This window comes from Scardinius erythrophthalmus (genome assembly GCF_964197995.2).
Source record: "Scardinius erythrophthalmus genome assembly, chromosome: 1".
In the NCBI taxonomy this organism is placed as follows: Eukaryota; Metazoa; Chordata; class Actinopteri; order Cypriniformes; family Leuciscidae; genus Scardinius; species Scardinius erythrophthalmus.
Genome location: NC_138221.1, coordinates 66,777,292 through 66,798,027, shown reverse-complemented (window position 1 = coordinate 66,798,027; position 20,736 = coordinate 66,777,292). Strand labels below are relative to the sequence as shown.

Genomic DNA, 20,736 nt, shown 5'->3' with positions numbered 1-20,736 from the left:
AAGCTCCTATTTTAACACCAACTTCCCAGGTGACAGCAATTAGGCCTGAAAGAGAGGAGGGGCAAGAGAACGACCAGAAGAAGGCCAAGGGCCGTAACAGTGACCGTACTTCCCACAAGTAAAACACCTCATTGATTCAGTACTGATGTAAATGGTATAATATTTACCCAGCACAGTAGTTTTCGCTGGCGTGTTCAAAGATTGATATTCGGCGTTCAGGATCATGAAAGTCTGATGTCTAAATGACATCACATGTTTGAGTTCTGGATCATTTTTATTGGCCCCACTAGTTTACCATATCGTCCTAGCAACCGCTCGAGTGAATCTTTGGAAATGAACGGGGGCACATTCGAAAGGATAACCTTCTTTGAAGGATTCGACAAAGGCAAAACTGATAAAAAAAGTATCTCTAACGGATAAACCAAAGTCAACTAAATGCTGAACCAAAGAAACTTCCTTCAAAAAAACAACAAACGCCTTGTTCATCCTTGATGCAGACACAATATTACAAGCCCCAACTTCTCTGCTGATCACAACTAGACAATCCTCAACTGTGATGGACTCATCAGGTAAACATTTGCGCCCGTGTTGAGCGGTTAAAAAAGAACCACCATCTGAATTTGTCCCCATTTTCCACCCTTAGGTGAAAAAACGGCAACAAATATTATATAGCCTACTAAGCAAAACAAAAAAAGGAAAAAAGAAAGGGAAAAAAAAGTACCATCTCACTCACACACGCTGCAACTCGCTCAGACACTCACACACTCCTCAGACGCCCGCACATGCGCACACGCAGAGAGATAGAGAGAGAGAGGGAGGGAGGGAGAGAGAGAGAGAGTGTGTGAGAGGGAGAGAGGGAGAGAGAGTGTGTGTGAGAGAGGGAGAAAGAGAGAGAGAGAGAGAGAGGGAGAGAGAGAGTGTGTGAGAGAGGGAGAGAGAGAGAGAGACCTTTAAAAACCTTTTAATTCACATAACATTTTTTCCAATATCAATACAAATCATAATTAACAGACATTAATCAAACATCTTAAAAAAAAAACCCATTGAAATAAATATTTAAAATAAAATTATACAACTTCTCTTATAACACTCAAAAACTTATCTGATAACCTTGCCCTTCACTGGGCGTACACAACACGCCTTCTGTTCCCCATGTCAAAAGAAAGGTCTCAATATCATTGATCATATCAAAGTAAGCAAATTCTAACATCAAACGTCCTTTTATAAAACCTTTTGACATCAGCACTGGGTCTACTCCACTTAAGTTAAGAGACTTATTTTTCCTGGTTAGCCAAATTGCCATCTTTGCTTTTCCAAAAATAAAATTCAATAATATAACTTTTTGTTTATTTGCAGCACTATACTTTGGTCCATATATAAAAAGTTCATTAAAAAACCTAATCTTTGGCAAACATCTTTTAACCAGAAGAAAAGTTCACTTAGTCTTGGACATTCAACAAAAAGATGATTAACTGTTTCAGATTCCCCACAAAAACTACATTCTACACATTGCAAAGGGTTCAGATGTGCTTTGTATCTGTTTGTGGCTATAGCCCAATGTACAATCCGCCACTGAAAGTCACCCAACCTTTTTTCAATAGGCATATTGTACAGGGACCTCCAACTACCTTTCGGGGAAGAACCGTGCACAGTCACTGCAGTCCATTTTGACTCGATCACATTATCAAGAGTTCTTAAATTAAGAGCTTTCACACAAACGATGTACAAGGCTTTCTTGGAGGAAAGTTCAAAGTCCCCAAGTACAGGTGTTCTGAAAGTCAAAAGACTCCCTTCAGTCTCTACCCAATCTCCCACTTCCGCAGACACACGTAATTCAGGGAATAACCCGTCAAAGTCCACCAGATGTGATCTCAGACACACAAGATTCTTTGCTTCTTCCAGCAGCCTTTGGAGAACTCGAAGAGACCGAATGTCTGTTTTAAGACGCAACTCTTCAGCTGTAATCCACTGGTCATCATGCTTTAAATGTCCAATTTTACAAATGCCAGCTTCTATCAGACTGTTACGTAATGTGCCTGAATTCAGTAGTTCAATAGGCAAAAGTCTGTTAAAAAATAAGGGCTCTTCCACAGGCCAGATGTCAACTCTTTCCACAGAAAAAATCTGCCACACTTGTAAAGCCGATGTATAAAAGGGTGTGAGTCCATTAAGGTCCATATTCTTCAAGTTCATCAAGAACAGGTGTCTATCAAGACCCAGCCGACCAACCCTCCTCAAGAGGGCACATGCCACTTCCATCCAGGTCTGGTCCTGATGATAAAGAAACCTCTGGACAGCCTGTAGACGAAAGGCCGCACACCTAGACTTAAGTTCAATTAGGCCTTGTCCTCCCTCATGAACTGGTAGGTACAAAACTGCTTCTTTCACCCAGTGATTCCCAGACCAGAAGAAATTTACAAGAACTCTCTGGATATCCACAAAAAAATCGGATGGTGGGTCCAGAACATTTAGTCGATGCCACAGGGTGGATGCAACTAGGTTATTAATGACCAGCACTCTTCCCCTATACGATAGTTGAGGCAGCAACCAGTTCCATTTAGATAACTTAGCACATACTTTAACCTTTACATTCTCCCAATTCTTTTTCTGAAACTCCTCACTGCCTAAATAAATCCCTAAAAATTTAAAACCTATTTTTCCCCATTTCACACTTTCAGGAATAACTGGTAAAACTTCTGTTGAATGTTCAATACACCACAAAGCTTCAGTTTTACTCCAATTTAACTTTGCAGATGATGCTTTTTCATATACAGAAAGACACTTGCTAATTATGTTAACATCATCTTGATTTTTGACAAATACAGTAATATCATCTGCATATGCCGTCAACTTAATATCATTATAAATGCTATTTCCCACACATAAACCAGACACATTTTTTCAAAAAAAAAACACAACAAAGGTTCAACTGCAATTGCATATAACTGACCAGACAAAGGGCATCCCTGTCGGATTCCCCTTTGCATTTGTATTGGTGGACTTAAACCTCCTCCAATTTTCACTAAACATGAAGCATTTCTGTATAAAGTCTTAATCCAGGAGAGAAAACCATCACCACAACCAAAGGCTTTCAGTGTTTTAAATAAATACCCATGATCTACGCGATCAAACGCCTTCTCTTGATCTAGCGATAGAAGGCCCAGGTTGATACCATTCAATTTACAATAGTCCAGTAAATCTCTAACGAGAAAGATGTTATCATAAATAGTCCTGTCAGGAATACAGTATGATTGATCTTTATGAATTATATCACCCAAAACACACTTCAATCTATTGACCAAAACTTTAGCCAGAATTTTATAATCGGTAGTAAGGATGTGTGGGAATCCAGATTTATTAAAATGTTTAATTTAGGTTTACATTGAATATAGCATGTTAAGGTTAGGTATAAATTATGATTATCAGAGTTTTCTAGCAAACGACTCTGGTCAGTCCTGTTTTACTGAAACTCTTGGAGTTTGTGTTTTAGCAAGAAAGTCCAGCCAGTCCTGTACTCGGGTCTCAGTGTTTGAATAGATATGCTGAGTGGATTAGGGTGGGCAATGCTCTGTCTAAAACCGGTTCCTAAACCTGTCTTTTTCGGTTCCTGCCCCTAAATGTATATAAACTGTAAGAGAACATTTCATGTCAGACTTTGGTGACTGCAGCTACCGACAGCTCGTGTTCTCAATAAAGAATCCTGCTGAAGATACAAACCAAGTCTCCTGGTCGTTCGATTCTAAGTTCACAACAGATGGAAACGGGTCTCCAGTTCTTCATGAGACTTATATCTCCTTTTTTGGGAATAAGAACAAGAACGGCCCTCTGACAACTCCTGGGAAGATGTTGTTCCTCATAACATTTCTGCACAACCTCATAAAAGTCTTTACCTATGATTTCCCACATAACTTTATAGAATTCCCCCGGCAGACCATCAATACCTGGCGCACGACCAGGTTTCATCTGTTGTACAGCTTCAGTCAATTCGTGAAAAGAAAAAACACTGTCCAAAGTCTCACGTTGTTTTCTATTAAGAGTAGGAAGTTGTTCAAGCAAGTCCGATGTACTCTGTGAATCACAGTTCTCAGCTCTAAAAAGTTCTGAATAAAAGTCCACAGCAATTTTCCTCATTTGTTTAGGGTCAGATGTTTTAGACCCATCAGGGAAAGTCAAACAATGCATCACACTCGGCTTTTTTGAAACTTTTTCAAGATTAAAAAAATAAGTAGTTGGTGCATCCATATCACGAACTGACAAAAACCATGACCTTATAAGTGCTCCCTTAGCTTGCACTTGTAGAAGAGAGGTAAGAGTATTCTTTTTTTCATATAAGTTATCAGTCACAGAACCTGATTGTAGCACCAAATTAGATGTAATCAGTACTATTTCCTTTTCTAATTCATTTATTTTTTTCCTATTTTTTGTTGTAGAGAAAGAGGAAAACTGCTGACAAAAAATTCTAATTTGTGTTTTTCCCAATTCCCACCACTGAATTAGGTTTTCATATTCCCTTTCTGAGAAACCCAAGTCCCCCAAAACCATTTAAATCTTTTAATAAAATCCTTCTCCTGTAATAAACGTACATTCAATTTCCAGTAAGGACTTTTACACTGAGTCGGAGACAAAGTCAAATTAAAAGTAACAAAATGATGGTCTGAAAAACCACACGGAACAATGTTCGCAGCCACAATCCTATTATTAGTTTTCTTACAAACATATAATCTATCTAATCTGGCTGCACTTATTCTCCCTTGTGATATTTTTACCCAAGTATATTTTTTCACTTGTAAATTCCTCTCTCTCCATACATCCACCAAGTTATTTTGAAAAATCACATTACTTAATAAAGCAGGTGCCTCAAAATCTGGTTCAGTATTATTCCTGTCAGTAGTATTAACATATACCATGTGTCACTTTTGGGTTAATATTTGATTGATTTATGACCCCTTGTCACTCATGATTGACAGGGAATCCGTGTGTCAAAAACAGGGTCTCTGATTTACAGTGCCAAGCTGGCTGGTCATTTGTTGAATCCTGGGTATCTGGCTCCTTCCAGTCTGTTGGGGGTAAACTGTTGCTGATTGTATTTTCCTTTGATTGTTGGGGGTGAAATTCACCCAAGCAAGTATTACGCAATGTTGACACCCTGAGTGTCAAAATCTTTGCTGGTTGATCAATATGGTAGCCTATATGTTAATTGAGTCAGAAATATTTGAGTCAAGACATTCAGGATTATCATTACACCTACACCACACTGGTTATATTCATTAAAATAATATGCCTGGCAATATTTTAAGAACAACTATGTGTGTGTGTGTGTGTGTGTGTGTGTGTGTGTGTGTGTGTGTGTGTGTGTGTGTGTGTGTGTGTGTGTGTGTGTGAGCACCTCAGTAGGATCAGTAGTACCTGAACTATAGGTTTATGTTAATGCCTAAGACAAAGAATCAGACACATTCATCAAGCCAAAGAGTCCTATACCCACACACCCCATACTATATTCTTCTCAATAAGAAAAGGTGTTGTTGTTTTTTCTAGAACATCTGTATCTATTTCCTGACGCCAATAGGATCAGTGTTAAAAAGACAAAGAATCAAAACATTTATCTAACTCACAGTGAAGGTGTTTACGAGTGGAACTGGCGGGGGAAGAGTGCATCCTAAATGGGTTTGTTAATGGTTTTATGACAGTTGCTTAGGCTAGATGTTTAAAGAATGACACTTCATCAAAAGGTTTCTGGTGATTCTCTGGACTCGCACACAAAAACATATTTTTAGTGTATATAAATTTGTTTGTTACTTTTGTTATTGTAGTATTTTTTTTTTTACAGTAAATGTTTTAGTTTTTAACCCAACCCATAGTGTGTGTGTGTGTGTGTGTGTGTGTGTGTGTGTGTGTGTGTGTGTGTGTGTGTGTGTGTGTGTGTGTGTTGCAAAACAACTTACATATTTTTTACTTCAAAATTCTGAGTAAAATAAGAAGCATAGGGGTTTTAAACATTCAAACATTTATACATTTGTTTGCCACAAAAAGCAATGAAAGTTGTCTCTTGTCTTTAAATAAAAACTTTTACTTTATTTTATTTTTTAAAACAGACTGGTGACCAGCATCTTTTATTAGAACTGTAGCCGAACCGTGTCCTCACATGAGTAAAACACAATTTTCACTAAGAAAACTTTTTAAATGTATGACTGAACCTTTTTTTTTTCTTTTGACAAACCTACATTTCAAATTATACCTGAGGTGTGTAACAACCACAAGGGATACATGTTGATTCCATGTTTCGGTGTACAGTGCAAACATGCAATACTCAAGAAATCTAATCTTAGGGTAAATCTTTGTGTGGCCAGAACACAAAACTTTGTGTTAAGTGATCCAGACAAAGCTTCATGCTAGAAAATATCATGGAAGTCCCTAGCACTTCAATATCCAGCACAAATTAAAGAGATGAGCTTAGGATGTTTTGACTATTACCATCTTCTATGACCATCAAAAACAGGTGATATCAAGGTTCTATGGTTCTATTAAAGCAACATAATATATAGTTAGATATTTGTGTGTGTGTGTGTGTATGTGTGTGTGTGTGTGTGTATGTGTGTGTGAATAGTAGTGCTAAACTCTTTGTGTGTATTTTTACACGGCAACATATTTTGTCAGGGGTATGTCACACCGCTGTGATGCAAAGTTTCACACTCGTGAATAACTTACAAACATAATCTTTATACAGGAGTTACTGTATGTGTGTCCGAAACACCTGTAAAATTCAAAAGACCAAATCAGTAAGAAAAGAGGACTCAGCATACATTGAAAAGTAACATTTATAATAAATACACAAATTCCATTTGAGAGCAATTGTGAAAGTCTGTAAATTTTGTTTTGTAAGTGATGTTTTTATCACTCCACTAGTGTTAGTCACTTTATTCAGACGCACTATTGTGTTTGTTGGAATCATCTTTGTGAACTGTCAACATTCAGTGTTTATAGGAATAAATGCAAATTAAGAATTTAAGTGAAAGTCTTTCTGCTTGAGAGTGTTTGACTAAATTGATATTTCTTTTAGTGCAACTTTACAGCTATCTATGCTTTCGGATTACACAAAGCATCAACACGAAAAGTAAGTTATGATGTTTTACACTTAATCTGTTACAACTGAAGCACATCTGACTATTGCACTGAGAGCTGCACATTCATTTAAGATTGGGGCTGGCAAACCCCGCAGATAAAATAAAAAAATGACCTTTGTAGAAATTCACCATGTAAATTCAAGACCCCAAATCACTAAGAAAATAAGTTACGCCATACAAATATGATGCATACAGAATGTAGAAAACTCAAATGATGAACAATTTGTTAGTTTGTTACACGTTTGTAAATATGGTTTCACAAATTACTTTTTATTACTCCACTAGATTTAGTCATCTTGTTGAGATGACACTGTTCACATTTCTTTGTTTGTTGGTCTGTGTTCAGTTTTAGGTGAAGACAAAACGATGTAAGTTCATGCTATTCCACACATGGGAAAACGTGTGTGATGAACGCAGGCCTTTCATTTAAGAGGCTTTTTAAATATATGACTGAACTTTCTCTTTTTGGCAAACCAGTATTTCATATTATATACTTAATATTATATTAAGTTGTTTAACGTCTGCAGAATAGTTTATTTCAACAACCCGCTTAACATTAAAGATTATAGTTTTTCAATTGTTATCACCATCTTCTTTGACTCAAATAAAGTTACTATGTGCTAAAAATCTTTGTATTTTTTTTTTTTTTTTTGCTCTTCTGTTAGATTTGTTAGAGGAACTATGCCACATTGTTGTAATGCAAACACATTAAGAACTATAACGTTACATGTCCTTGTAAAGACTATAGATAACATTCAAACATAATTGTTATACAGGAATTATGTTTGTACAAAAGTAAATTCAAGGTCAATTTATTACGAAAGTGTGTAAGGCATATAGGAAAAGAGACAATTAGCCATAAAGAATACAGAATTCCTCTCTCCTGGTCTATTGTGAAAGTTTATGTCGATACAGTGTGTAAAAGGATATTTTTCCACTAAACGATGACCCACTTTACATTTAGTTTCTTTGTTTCGTACAGTTTGCAAAGACTACTCTCTGAGCGTGGTCAAACATGTTCATAGGAATAATGAAAACATGAACAAATACCGCATTTAGAGAATTAAATGTCAGTCCTTCTACATGACACTGGTTGAGACTAAACAAATGACATTTCTTTTAGTACATCTTTCTGGTCTATCTACGTTGTGGGATCGCAAGACACAACGACCCAACATGAAGAGTTATGCCCTTTTTCTGTTACCTATTCAACCATTACACTTCAAACTTTTAGAACTATTACACTTAAAACTCTGCATTTCACTGCACAGTCATAGATACACAGTTCTTTTGTCTATGTCTCTAAACAACTGTTAAGTAAATGAACTACAGTTGATAAGTAGTAATTTTAAGTGAAAGGTTAGGTCATGCCTTACAATATTTGAGTTGGGACAGAGCTGAGAAAACCTTTGTTTTGTGGACTTAATCAAGCATCAGGAAACTCTCTAAAGTATGATGCATCTCAATTCAATACTTGGTCAGAGTTGATTGCAGCAACTGTTGAGAACCTCTCTTTGGACTTAAGAGCTGAGACTAAACCTTCTCAAACACAAGCAGAATTATGTATTTTGCGTCAAGCCCAGATGGAAGATTTTCCTGAGGAATATAAACTGCTTAAAGATGGTCATGGAGCTCCCTCACACAGCCGTTTAGTTGGTTTGGCACCAGAATATGATCCCGTTACAGAGCTGATAAGAGTGGGTGGAAGACTTCGTCAGAGCGAGGATTTGGATCTTGAAGCTATTAATCCAATTGTTTTAGATCCTGAGAATCATGTTACCAAACTTTTGGTTGCTGATTATGACTCCACTCTGTGCCATCCAGGACCACAAAGAGTGTTCGCTCAGCTTCGTCGGAAATACTGGGTTCTGAGAGGGCGACAGTTGATAAAGAAGATCCAGAGATCATGTCTTGAATGTAGGAAGTGGAAAGGTGTGCCTTCAGTTCCTAGAATGGCTGATCTACCAGTTTCCAGACTTCGCCTGTATAAGCCCCCCTTTTGGTCGACAGGTATGGATTGTTTTGGGCCTTTAACCGTCAAAGTAGGTCGCCGACATGAGAAGAGGTGGGGCATTATATTCAAATGCCAGACGACACGGTGTCTTCATTTAGAACTCCTCTCTGGTATGGATACTGACAGTTTCCTCTTGGCTCTTCGAAGATTTGCAGCCCGTAGAGGTAGGCCCTATGAAATATTATCTGATCAAGGAACTAATTTCAAGGGAGGAGAAAGAGAACTCCGGGAGGCATTTTTACAGCTTGGTCCCTCTTTCCAAGAGATACTTGCCCAACAGCAAATTAAATTCTCATTCAATCCGCCATATTCTCCCCATTTTGGAGGTACTTGGGAGAGAGAGATACGGTCTGTTAAGACGGCATTACGAGTAGTTTTGGGAATACAAGTAGTCTCAGAGGAAGTTTTGTATACAGTGCTCGTTGAAATTGAGGAGTTGTTAAACTCAAAACCTCTCGGCTATGTATCTTCAGATCTTTCAGACCCTGATCCAATCACACCAAATATCCTACTGATGGGGCGGCGAGATGCATCTCTTCCTCAAGTGGTGTATGCAGATTCAGAACTACTTACCCGTAGAAAGTGGAGACACAGCCAAGTTCTTGCGGATCGTTTCTGGGTCAGTTTTGTTCGAGATTATCTTCCAAGTCTTCAGACTCGTCAAAAGTGGGAACTTGATGGTAATCCTATTGCTCCTTCTGCCATCGTCATGATTGTGGAACCTCAGCTTCCTCGGGGACACTGGCCTATAGGAACTGTCAGTAAGATTTTGCCAAGTTCTGATGGAAGAGTGAGAGTTGCTGAGATTTTCAGCAAAGGGAAATATTTAATTCGTCCAGTCAGCCGTCTGATTGTTCTTCCTGAATTGACTGACTGATTCTGATAATTCAATCACATGAACTTTCTGTAAATGCAAATGTTAACATATTTGGGGGCGGCTGTAGAAAATCCTGCTGTGATCTGATTGGCTGACTGAGTCTTGATAAAGAGCACCTGTGGCCCCTTACTAATTATGTTGCAGTCTCCTCTTGTTTGAACCAAAAAGCTGTTGTTCAGACATGGCTTGTGTGGAATTGTTGCGTTGTTGACCATAAACCAACAATTACCATCACTGCCATCTGTGAAATGTCTACTTATATGTCACTACAAATAAACTGGGAAAAGTACTTGATGACTGAATGAGTTTTAATGGACCCACCATTCCAGTAGCAACAGCCAAATCAGCCTAGAACTTTCTGCTAAATTTCTACAAGTCTGCACAGAATGAAATTCCACCCTAATATCTAAATGCATGTTATGGATCTTTTTGTGAACAATTCACCAGAGCATATGTTTTTTTTTTTTTTTTTTTTTTTTTCACCTCCTAAAGAATCAGGGTCGCAAGTTGTGTAATAGCTACTTTTTTTTAAATATGAGCTCAGATATGGTCACAAAAGAATAACAAGTTAAGTGACTCAACCTTTTATTTCATGCACATACAATATTGAATATATATTCATACATTGAAGTAGTAAAGAAAATGATAAAAATGGCATTACATACAAACAATAAAATAATAATACTAGTGCCACGCATAGACTGTATGTTGTGGTCAGAAGCCTGACAAATTCATTGCCTGATGTGACAAGCATGTGTTTTTACAGCAAACAACCTGTGTAATCCTCAAAAATGTTCTGGATGTGATGCGTGGCACTAGTATTATTATTTTATTGTTTGTATGTAATGCCAATTTTTATCATTTTCTTTACTACTTCAATGTATGAATATATATTCAATATTGTATGTGCATGAAATAAAAGGTTGAGTCACTTAACTTGTTATTCTTTTGTGACCATATCTGAGCTCATATTTAAAAAAAAGTAGCTATTACACAACTTGCGACCCTGATTCTTTAGGAGGTGAAAAAAAAAAAAAAAAAAAAAAAAAAAAAAAAAACCTATGCTCTGGTGAATTGTTCACAAAAAGATCCATAACATGCATTTAGATATTAGGGTGGAATTTCATTCTGTGCAGACTTTGTTAACTTCTATGATAATGTTAAAATGAAGTTATGTTATGATGGTTCAGTTAAAGACTTTTAGGTGACATTGTCATATTAATTTGTCTTGAGTTAAAATAAAACTCAATGTTGTATAGCACAGATCGATAATAATTTAAATGTTTTTCAAAAATATACAAACACTTTTAAACAGTATTCCACAATCTGAATAAAACATTATCATGTCTGTATCATAGAGATGCTTAGAAGCAAGGGAAATTGGATCCAATCACAGTTTTATTAAACAAAAACACTTAAACATATAGCAAGGAACACAGAGATGGGGACAAGTACTGTAACAGAAACAGATGCAGCTCAATACAATACAATATCATTGTACAAATAGAATACAGTGAACAAAATCTTCAGGTTTGCTGTAACACGGTCCTATTCAATGCATATTCACACCCATCACCATGATTAAATACTAATGGATTTTTTAGCAATGCTCAAAATAAGTGAAACTCAACTTTAACAGCTTTGTCTATTGTTGAGAAAATGGTGTGTATGTCGCTCCACTGAAAATATAGACTCGTTTTGCAGCATTCTGATGAGTATGAGCGTGACTGACCTATTCCAGAGTGAGACTCATCGCTGCTTTGACACGTACCACACATCGGGTGTAGTGCCACCCCAGTTGAAAAAGTACCATTTTTCCCCCCCCACCAATACCAATAAAATCTCCAATTTTTTGGGGTGTAGAAAAATGCCAAGTCTATGGCTGTCGAAAGCAGATAAGCACATTCGATGTATAATCTTTGTAAGGTTCCATAGCATAGAGTTTGACTGTGTGTGTGACCCCTTTTCAAACACAAATCTTCCTACATGATCATCAGACATCAGAAAGTCCTGTTTCACAAAATCTTCATCTTCATGGAGAAACTCTGTCAAACTAATTTTCTGGCGTAGATATAGTGAAGGTCTTCATCTGTTTAAGCTTGTTAACTGGTCAGTCCTGTTCAGCTGTTGCTGTTCTTGTCGGTGTTACACACATCTCTCTAGATGTTTCATGAGTTTTTGGAGTAGCCATTGTAACACTAGAGTTGTAGAATGTTTGTTTTATTTATTTAATTACTATCCTAAATCTTATTTAAATACCAAATTCAGGAGGCTGGGCTGTAGGTGTCAAACATCCAAGGATGTAATGCTCTAAGGATGTGACACCTTTAGTAGTCATAAAACACCACACTTAGGGAGATTAACACGTTTTTTTTTCTTTTTTTTTTCTTCAAACAATAGTGATAAAAGTAATTTGCTGGTAAATCTTTTGTTTTACACCATAGTTTGTGAAGGTCTCTGATGTTTTTAAAAACACTACATAGATGTTTTATTAAAATAAATATTTAAGAGTTGTTTTTCAAAGTTGCTTTGCAAAGTGTAAGGAAAACAGACACACACACACACACACACACACACACACACACACACACACACACAAAACTGTGCAATCACACGGTTAACAGTTTCTAAAACAGTTTGTTTCAGTAAAAGTACAAACAAAATCAAAGTAGCATGAAAATACAATAAAATGAAATCCCCCAAATGTCTCCAAACTGTTACATGCTACAATGAAACTTTGAAACAATGGAACTTTGGAACAATGAAACACACTACACTGAAAATGTTGTGCCTTGTGAGAACACTGTTAAACATGCAGGACAATAACTGTTCCAATTCAACTCTGATGTGACTGAGCTTGTTTCACATATAAAATGATCACAGTAATAAACAGTTCACATGCATTTGCTAGCTAACTATTGAAATTTACAATATGCTAAAACATTTTGGTATTCTGCTGTTGAGAACAAAAACTGCATGTTTTCATTAAAAAGGAGAACAAAATGTTGAGACATAAAACACAAGTTCTGTTTTCTGGATCAAACCTAGAAGACAGATGCCTAAAACACTGGTGTCAAAGTACTGGTGTGGACAGAATATATATAAAAAAAAAAATAAAAAAAAAAATAAAAAAAAAAAGGCATGACCTAACCTTTCACTTAAAATTACTACTTATCAACTGTAGTTCATTTACTTAACAGTTGTTTAGAGACATAGACAAAAGAACTGTGTATCTATGACTGTGCAGTGAAATGCAGAGTTTTAAGTGTAATAGTTCTAAAAGTTTGAAGTGTAATGGTTGAATAGGTAACAGAAAAAGGGCATAACTCTTCATGTTGGGTCGTTGTGTCTTGCGATCCCACAACGTAGATAGACCAGAAAGATGTACTAAAAGAAATGTCATTTGTTTAGTCTCAACCAGTGTCATGTAGAAGGACTGACATTTAATTCTCTAAATGCGGTATTTGTTCATGTTTTCATTATTCCTATGAACATGTTTGACCACGCTCAGAGAGTAGTCTTTGCAAACTGTACGAAACAAAGAAACTAAATGTAAAGTGGGTCATCGTTTAGTGGAAAAATATCCTTTTACACACTGTATCGACATAAACTTTCACAATAGACCAGGAGAGAGGAATTCTGTATTCTTTATGGCTAATTGTCTCTTTTCCTATATGCCTTACACACTTTCGTAATAAATTGACCTTGAATTTACTTTTGTACAAACATAATTCCTGTATAACAATTATGTTTGAATGTTATCTATAGTCTTTACAAGGACATGTAACGTTATAGTTCTTAATGTGTTTGCATTACAACAGTGTGGCATAGTTCCTCTAACAAATCTAACAGAAGAGCAAAAAAAAAAAAAAAAAAAAAAAAATACAAAGATTTAGATTAGCACATAGTAACTTTATTTGAGTCAAAGAAGATGGTGATAACAATTGAAAAACTATAATCTTTAATGTTAAGCGGGTTGTTGAAATAAACTATTCTGCAGACGTTAAACAACTTAATATAATATTAAGTATATAATATGAAATACTGGTTTGCCAAAAAGAGAAAGTTCAGTCATATATTTAAAAAGCCTCTTAAATGAAAGGCCTGCGTTCATCACACACGTTTTCCCATGTGTGGAATAGCATGAACTTACATCGTTTTGTCTTCACCTAAAACTGAACACAGACCAACAAACAAAGAAATGTGAACAGTGTCATCTCAACAAGATGACTAAATCTAGTGGAGTAATAAAAAGTAATTTGTGAAACCATATTTACAAACGTGTAACAAACTAACAAATTGTTCATCATTTGAGTTTTCTACATTCTGTATGCATCATATTTGTATGGCGTAACTTATTTTCTTAGTGATTTGGGGTCTTGAATTTACATGGTGAATTTCTACAAAGGTCATTTTTTTATTTTATCTGCGGGGTTTGCCAGCCCCAATCTTAAATGAATGTGCAGCTCTCAGTGCAATAGTCAGATGTGCTTCAGTTGTAACAGATTAAGTGTAAAACATCATAACTTACTTTTCGTGTTGATGCTTTGTGTAATCCGAAAGCATAGATAGCTGTAAAGTTGCACTAAAAGAAATATCAATTTAGTCAAACACTCTCAAGCAGAAAGACTTTCACTTAAATTCTTAATTTGCATTTATTCCTATAAACACTGAATGTTGACAGTTCACAAAGATGATTCCAACAAACACAATAGTGCGTCTGAATAAAGTGACTAACACTAGTGGAGTGATAAAAACATCACTTACAAAACAAAATTTACAGACTTTCACAATTGCTCTCAAATGGAATTTGTGTATTTATTATAAATGTTACTTTTCAATGTATGCTGAGTCCTCTTTTCTTACTGATTTGGTCTTTTGAATTTTACAGGTGTTTCGGACACACATACAGTAACTCCTGTATAAAGATTATGTTTGTAAGTTATTCACGAGTGTGAAACTTTGCATCACAGCGGTGTGACATACCCCTGACAAAATATGTTGCCGTGTAAAAATACACACAAAGAGTTTACTACTATTCACACACACATACACACACACACACACACACATACACACACACACACACACACAAATATCTAACTATATATTATGTTGCTTTAATAGAACCATAGAACCTTGATATCACCTGTTTTTGATGGTCATAGAAGATGGTAATAGTCAAAACATCCTAAGCTCATCTCTTTAATTTGTGCTGGATATTGAAGTGCTAGGGACTTCCATGATATTTTCTAGCATGAAGCTTTGTCTGGATCACTTAACACAAAGTTTTGTGTTCTGGCCACACAAAGATTTACCCTAAGATTAGATTTCTTGAGTATTGCATGTTTGCACTGTACACCGAAACATGGAATCAACATGTATCCCTTGTGGTTGTTACACACCTCAGGTATAATTTGAAATGTAGGTTTGTCAAAAGAAAAAAAAAAAGGTTCAGTCATACATTTAAAAAGTTTTCTTAGTGAAAATTGTGTTTTACTCATGTGAGGACACGGTTCGGCTACAGTTCTAATAAAAGATGCTGGTCACCAGTCTGTTTTAAAAACTAAAATAAAGTAAAAGTTTTTATTTAAAGACAAGAGACAACTTTCATTGCTTTTTGTGGCAAACAAATGTATAAATGTTTGAATGTTTAAAACCCCTATGCTTCTTATTTTACTCAGAATTTTGAAGTAAAAAATATGTAAGTTGTTTTGCAACACACACACACACACACACACACACACACACACACACACACACACACACACACACACTATGGGTTGGGTTAAAAACTAAAACATTTACTGTAAAAAAAAAAATACTACAATAACAAAAGTAACAAACAAATTTATATACACTAAAAATATGTTTTTGTGTGCGAGTCCAGAGAATCACCAGAAACCTTTTGATGAAGTGTCATTCTTTAAACATCTAGCCTAAGCAACTGTCGTAAAACCATTAACAAACCCATTTAGGATGCACTCTTCCCCCGCCAGTTCCACTCGTAAACACCTTCACTGTGAGTTAGATAAATGTTTTGATTCTTTGTCTTTTTAACACTGATCCTATTGGCGTCAGGAAATAGATACAGATGTTCTAGAAAAAACAACAACACCTTTTCTTATTGAGAAGAATATAGTATGGGGTGTGTGGGTATAGGACTCTTTGGCTTGATGAATGTGTCTGATTCTTTGTCTTAGGCATTAACATAAACCTATAGTTCAGGTACTACTGATCCTACTGAGGTGCTCACACACACACACACACACACACACACACACACACACACACACACACACACATAGTTGTTCTTAAAATATTGCCAGGCATATTATTTTAATGAATATAACCAGTGTGGTGTAGGTGTAATGATAATCCTGAATGTCTTGACTCAAATATTTCTGACTCAATTAACATATAGGCTACCCTATTGATCAACCAGCGAAGATTTTGACACTCAGGGTGTCAACATTGCGTAATACTTGCTTGGGTGAATTTCACCCCCAACAATCAAAGGAAAATACAATCAGCAACAGTTTACCCCCAACAGACTGGAAGGAGCCAGATACCCAGGATTCAACAAATGACCAGCCAGCTTGGCACTGTAAATCAGAGACCCTGTTTTTGACACACGGATTCCCTGTCAATCATGAGTGACAAGGGGTCATAAATCAATCAAATATTAACCCAAAAGTGACACATGGTATATGTTAATACTACTCCTGTCCAATGTAAAATCAACTGTACAATTCCAGTCACCTCCTACTATTAGAAAATCATCTACATTCACAGTACTCAAATAATCATTCAATCTTTTAAATAAAATTATTCTGTCTGCACTTCTATTTGGAGCATAAATATTAACAAATGTGAAATTATACTCATCAATTTTTGTTTTTACAACAAGAAGTCTACCTTTTTCTAATTCTGCTTTTGACAAAATATCAACATTGAGATAAGGTGAAAAAAGTATGGCTACCCCAGCACTTAAGTTTGTTCCATGGCTAAAAGAGTAACTGCCCTCCCAACACAAACCCCAATCTGCCTCATTGCTCTCATCACTATGAGTTTCTTGTAAAAATGTTACATGCGACTCTAAGTTTAAGAAACTCAGTTAATAAAGCTCGTTTTTCTCTATTCCTCACTCCATTAACGTTTAAAGAACTAACCTTTAAGATTTGCATGTTAGAGGAGAAAGAAAGAAACAAGAAAGACAGACAGAGAAAGAAAGAAAAAAAATAAGAGCAGCACCCATAACCATGTGAACCTATTTATTCTTTTTATTTCCTTTTAAACTTTTACGTACTACAGTAGCCAGTTTTTTCAACCGAAATCTTTTTTGTTTTGATATGACATCAGTACTTACACTTTTCTGAACATTCACAACTGACCTCAAAAATTTGCCAGCATCAGGAAAAAACTTCAGGACATCTACTTTCTGTCCTTTTGTATGATCCAGAAAGTCATTAATCTCGTCCACAGTATATAAATCCCCAGACGGTTGACTCTCAAACTCAGAAACGTCTGAACCACTATCACTATCACATCTTGACTCATCTACACACACGTCGTCAACATCATCATTCTCAACAACCTGTAAACCGCTTCCACTAGCCTTTTCAATTTCCATTTCATCATCACATGTACTACTCTGACCAGCTCGTTCTGAAACACTACACACTTTCGTAAAAGAAGAGTCACTCACCTCAGATCTTATCATTGGCTCCGCATCTGCCTCAGCCTGCACCTGTCCATCTGAAAGCTGCTGTATATCCTCAAGGGGAAGTGCGCGTCCACTGTTAGTTGAGCTTTTATCCTCGTTTTGTACTTTTTGTTTTTTATTTTGCGGTTGTGCGGAAGTCTCTTTTAACAGTGTGGGTCTTTTTTCAGTTTTGCTAGTTTTACTACGATCCGACTGAGTTCTATTTTCAACGTTTCCGGTCGCTTCATTTTCCTCCTCGGTTTGTTTTCTGTGAGGGCACAACAATTTCTTGTGACCTAAATCCCCACATTCAAAACAACGCATACTTTCTGTTGTTGCAAAAATCAGGTACGAGCTTTCACCGTGCTGTACGCGGAAAGAAATATCCAAAAACTTAGTCGGTGCTTGCAAAAACATAAAAACTTGCCTACGAAAAGACGTGACGTGCTTCAGTGCACTATTCTTACAGCCAAGCGGCACATCTCTAATTGCACTCGCAAACTTCCCAAAGCGACCAAGTTCTTTTAGAATCGCTTCATTTTTAATGAATGGAGGTGCGTTAGAAATGATGACGCGCGTCGCGGGTGAGCGTAAAGGTGTCACCTGCACAAATGTGTCCGACATTTCTATTCCACTCTCTACGAGCATATTCACGAATTTCTCATCTTTTAAAAACACAACTACGGCCTTATTCATTCTAGACGCCGACACAATTTTATCATGGCCAACAACTTTTCCCATAGCCATGAGTACATCCTCCACCCGGCAAATTTGATCAGGAAAACATTTGCATCCATTTCCAATAGATAAAACCGGCGTCCCCTCAGCAGAAGGTGAGGCCATGTTTACTGTCCACAAATGGACGCGAAACAAAAATAACAAACAAGTGTTTACAACTTCCCAATTATTTACTAACTAAGGTGAGAAAAAAATCCCCATAAAGAAAAAGAAAAAAGTATAAATTTAAAGTTCAATCAAACACTCCTCACAGCCCCCACTCCTCACTACACCAAACACGCACATGCGCACGAGAGAGAGAGAGAGTGTGAGAGGGAGAGAGAGTGTGTGTGAGAGAGGGAGAGAGAGTGGGGGAGAGAGAGTGTGTGTGTGTGAGAGAGAGGGAGAGTGTGTGTGTGTGAGAGAGGGAGAGAGAGTGTGTGTGTGTGTGTGTGTGTGTGTGTGTGTGTGTGTGTGCGTGTGAGTGAAAATAGATTGTCGGTTTTGAATAATATTTAGATTTGATTTAAAGTTGTTTTGGAGTTTTAGTTTATTTTCCTGAAGCCTTTGATCCTCCTTATAAAGAAGAAAATCTTTCATTATTAATATTAAACACGACTCATCGCTGTAATTAAACTTTAATTAGAGTTTTGTGGAATTATTATTTTTCAATCTCATGTTTTTGTTTTACTTCATCAATCAATTTATAATATCTAAACATTTTATTATTGAAATGTGTGTAAAAAGTTCAAAAAAGATTTACATGTGTCTTAATTATACTTATTATATATATATTATTAAAATATTGATATAGGAACTGTTGTTGTCAAGTAAGATTTGTGTGTGTGTGTGTGTGTGTGTGTGTGTGTGTGTGTGTGTGTGTGTGTGTGTGTGTGTGTGTGTTCTAGTGTGGATCACGGAGGAGAGTTCAGGATTACATCAGGACTACACAAATGTAAGTCCTCAAACACAGTTTTAGTGTGTGTTGTTGTAAATGTTGCTGTTGTAATGTGTGTGTTCTTGTGTTCAGATGCCGTTGATCTCACACTGGATCCAAACACAGCACACACTGATCTCGTTCTGTCTGAGGAGAACAGAAAGGTGACGTTAGTGGAAGAGAGTCAGTCGTATCCTGATCATCCAGAGAGATTTGATGTGTGTCTTCAAGTTCTGTGTGGAGAGAGTCTGACTGGACGCTGTTACTGGGAGGCTGAATGGAGTGGAGATTATGCTGATATATCAGTGTCATATAAAGGAATCCAGAGGAAAGGAGGGAGTGAAGACTGTAGGTTTGGATGGACTGAGAAGTCCTGGAGTCTTGAATGCTCTAATGAAGCACTCTTTGTTCTTCACAATAATAAGGACACTGATGTTTCTGATGATCCAGGATCCTGTAAGAGAGTAGGAGTGTTTGTGGACGAGTCGGCCGGCACTCTGTCCTTCTACAGCGTCTCTGACACACACACACTCACACACTTACACACACTCACACACACATTCACTGAACCCCTCTATGCTGGATTTACACTTTATGGTGTTAACTCTTCAGTGTCTCTGTGTCACATTAAACAACAAACACACACTGACCGACACACACACACACTGTAAAAAAAATTACAAAGATAGAGATAAGTGTAAATTGAACATTAATCTACTGTCACCTCCAGTATCACTGTTAATTCACATGTTTTATTACAGTTTAATCATGTTATTGTAGTTTATGGTCAATAAACGCTTGTTCCTGTTTCAGTCTGAACATGTTTCTTCAGTTGTTGATCTTTGACTGTTATTTTCATTCATGATAAACGTTTGTCACCCTGAGTTTCACTGTTTTTACACGTTTGCTTTTTAATGTCCACTTTTGACTGAATCACTTTATGAATCTTCATCAAAAGAGAGTTTGGATTGAATCTAATACAGAAGAACTGTTGAACAGGAAAGTAAATGAGTCTGGGACAAATAATCAAAGTCAAAGTAAAAAACACTTTATTTTAATGTGTAATTATATATTTAAGTACTGAGTAATATTAATTACATGTACGTACTATAGGGTTAGGGTTCATTTATAGTTATATAATATAGTATTGCATTAATTATAATTTGTTCCCTGTATTTATAAGCAGTCTACAGCAGCGGCGGAGTTATATTTGGTTACTTAGGAAACCGAGAGAGCCGGTCCACATAACAATCACGCAAGTGTATTTACCTGCCGCTGACAATGTGATGAAAGGGTAGTTTGATTTCTAACATTATTCTCTCAACAGACATTTACATCGATAGTCTGGCGTTATAATTTATTTGT

At 36.5% G+C, this 20,736-nt stretch overlaps 1 protein-coding gene across 2 annotated transcripts in view; it reads left to right on the top strand.

Annotated features, from left to right (window-relative positions):
• Positions 1 to 20,201, top strand: part of LOC308688115 (NACHT, LRR and PYD domains-containing protein 3-like) — a 105,463-nt gene extending 85,262 nt beyond the window's left edge. For both annotated transcript variants that reach the window (XM_081361005.1, XM_081361006.1), the window contains exons 6-7: positions 19,343 to 19,389; positions 19,465 to 20,201. In XM_081361005.1, the coding sequence (XP_081217131.1) occupies positions 19,343 to 19,389; positions 19,465 to 20,042 (625 nt within the window). In that variant the 3' untranslated portion in view covers positions 20,043 to 20,201. The remainder of the gene's footprint in view (positions 1 to 19,342; positions 19,390 to 19,464) is intronic.
• Positions 20,202 to 20,736: the final 535 nt, after the last annotated feature.